Source organism: Lepeophtheirus salmonis, unplaced genomic scaffold, assembly GCF_016086655.4.
Source record: "Lepeophtheirus salmonis unplaced genomic scaffold, UVic_Lsal_1.4 unplaced_contig_15554_pilon, whole genome shotgun sequence".
Classification (NCBI taxonomy): Eukaryota; Metazoa; Arthropoda; class Copepoda; order Siphonostomatoida; family Caligidae; genus Lepeophtheirus; species Lepeophtheirus salmonis.
In genome coordinates this window covers 1-1,511 of record NW_027291497.1, presented here as the reverse complement: position 1 = coordinate 1,511, position 1,511 = coordinate 1, and the positions used below count along the sequence as shown (strand labels likewise).

General features: G+C 35.2%; 1 protein-coding gene across 1 annotated transcript; it reads right to left on the bottom strand.

Annotated features, from left to right (window-relative positions):
* Window positions 1-3: 3 nt before the first annotated feature.
* Window positions 4-1,446, bottom strand: LOC121131015 (carboxypeptidase B-like; the record flags this gene model as incomplete). Its single annotated transcript, XM_040726615.2, is given in 8 exon segments — window positions 4-102; window positions 104-177; window positions 180-209; window positions 271-361; window positions 431-730; window positions 787-883; window positions 1,035-1,256; window positions 1,315-1,446. Coding segments are annotated over 8 exon segments (975 nt in total), but the record flags the coding sequence as incomplete, so codon positions are not given.
* Between the last annotated feature and the right edge of the window lie 65 nt (window positions 1,447-1,511).

Here is a 1,511-nt window from a genome sequence, read left to right as displayed (position 1 = left end):
TACAAGCTCATCGTAATTCTCAGGATATACGTTGTAGGCGTATCCGTAGGGCACCAACCACAAATTTGCAGCACTATGAAGAGACAGGCTCATTAATGGAGTAAGGTTGTAACTTTTCCACATATTGACGAATAGCATCGGTTTCAAGTTCAGAAAATGGTTTCAATCCAGGAAGATATCACTACATGGGTTATTACTCACACTAGTCTCTACATATTAAATTATCATATTATGTACTTATATTATTATAGAACCTAAAAATATAATTACCATTCCAATGGTATCCCCAATTTCTGTTAGGATCGACACCTCTGCAACTAGTTTCTTGATTCCTGCTTCTTGTTTTTCGCCATAAACGTTCCTATTTAAAAAAAAAATATATATAAAGTAATATACTAGATCAATCATAAGAGGAAACTTGATATCTCACATATTCTCTACTATATTCGTAACCATCGGGGTTAACGGAAGGCATGATGTGGAAATTAAATTGGTCGAGGTAACGAGCATTTTCAGGGTCTTCTAGAAGACTATGAATAATGTATGTGCCCATGGCAGGTGCAATCCATTCACGTGCATGAATTCCAGCCTCAATGAAGATATTGGGAGCATTAGGCCCAGCCTTCAGAATCTTGATGACCTTTAAGTCTCTACCTTCGTAGGATTTTCCATAGGTTTCTACTTCGACAAAATCGTTATCAGCTTCAAGCTCATGCAAATAAGCAAAGATCTGGAGCAAGAAAAAGTGAGTTAGGGGTGGAAATCAAGCTTATTAGTATCTTTTACATCATCTGAACTGTAGTAGTTTTCAAAGTCAATTGATCTGGATGAAGTTTTGAATTTTCTTAAAATATTTTCAACGATGAAAGCTCTTTGATTAGTGCTATAAGAAAGATTTGACAATGAGTCATGGACCAATTAATGATACACATAAACATAGTTGTGGAAATCACATTCTCAATCCTATAGTGATGGAGATGTGTTCTCCTGAGATTTCCGTCCTAGAGTAAATAAGTTAAAAGCTATGAACTTACATTTCCACGTCCTCAATCAAAAGAGTAGAGGCAATGGATTTCTCCTTTAAGAACTTTTCGAATTCAGAAACGTGCCCTGGAGCAACCATCACTTTAGCATAAGAGCCAACACGTGGAGAGACCCAGAAGTCATAGACTCCTTCATCTGCGGATTCGATGAATTTGATTAATTCAATAGCTTTTGATTGAGAATGAATATCTTCGGTTTGGAATACTTTGTATCTATTCAAAGGAAATGATTAATTATAGGCAGAGTAAATGATATAATATAGTTTCTTACCCATTGTAGTTGCAGTTTGCAAGCGCAAATAAAAGTGTTAAACATGTCAGTTTAGACCACATAATGGATACTGATGCTCTGACTAAATTACATCGTCCTTTATAAAGGACTCCAAACTATTCTTAATTCCTGATATGCATTTGCAAAAACTAATCCATATCCAAATATTTAACTTTGTGCAATTTACATAACGATAA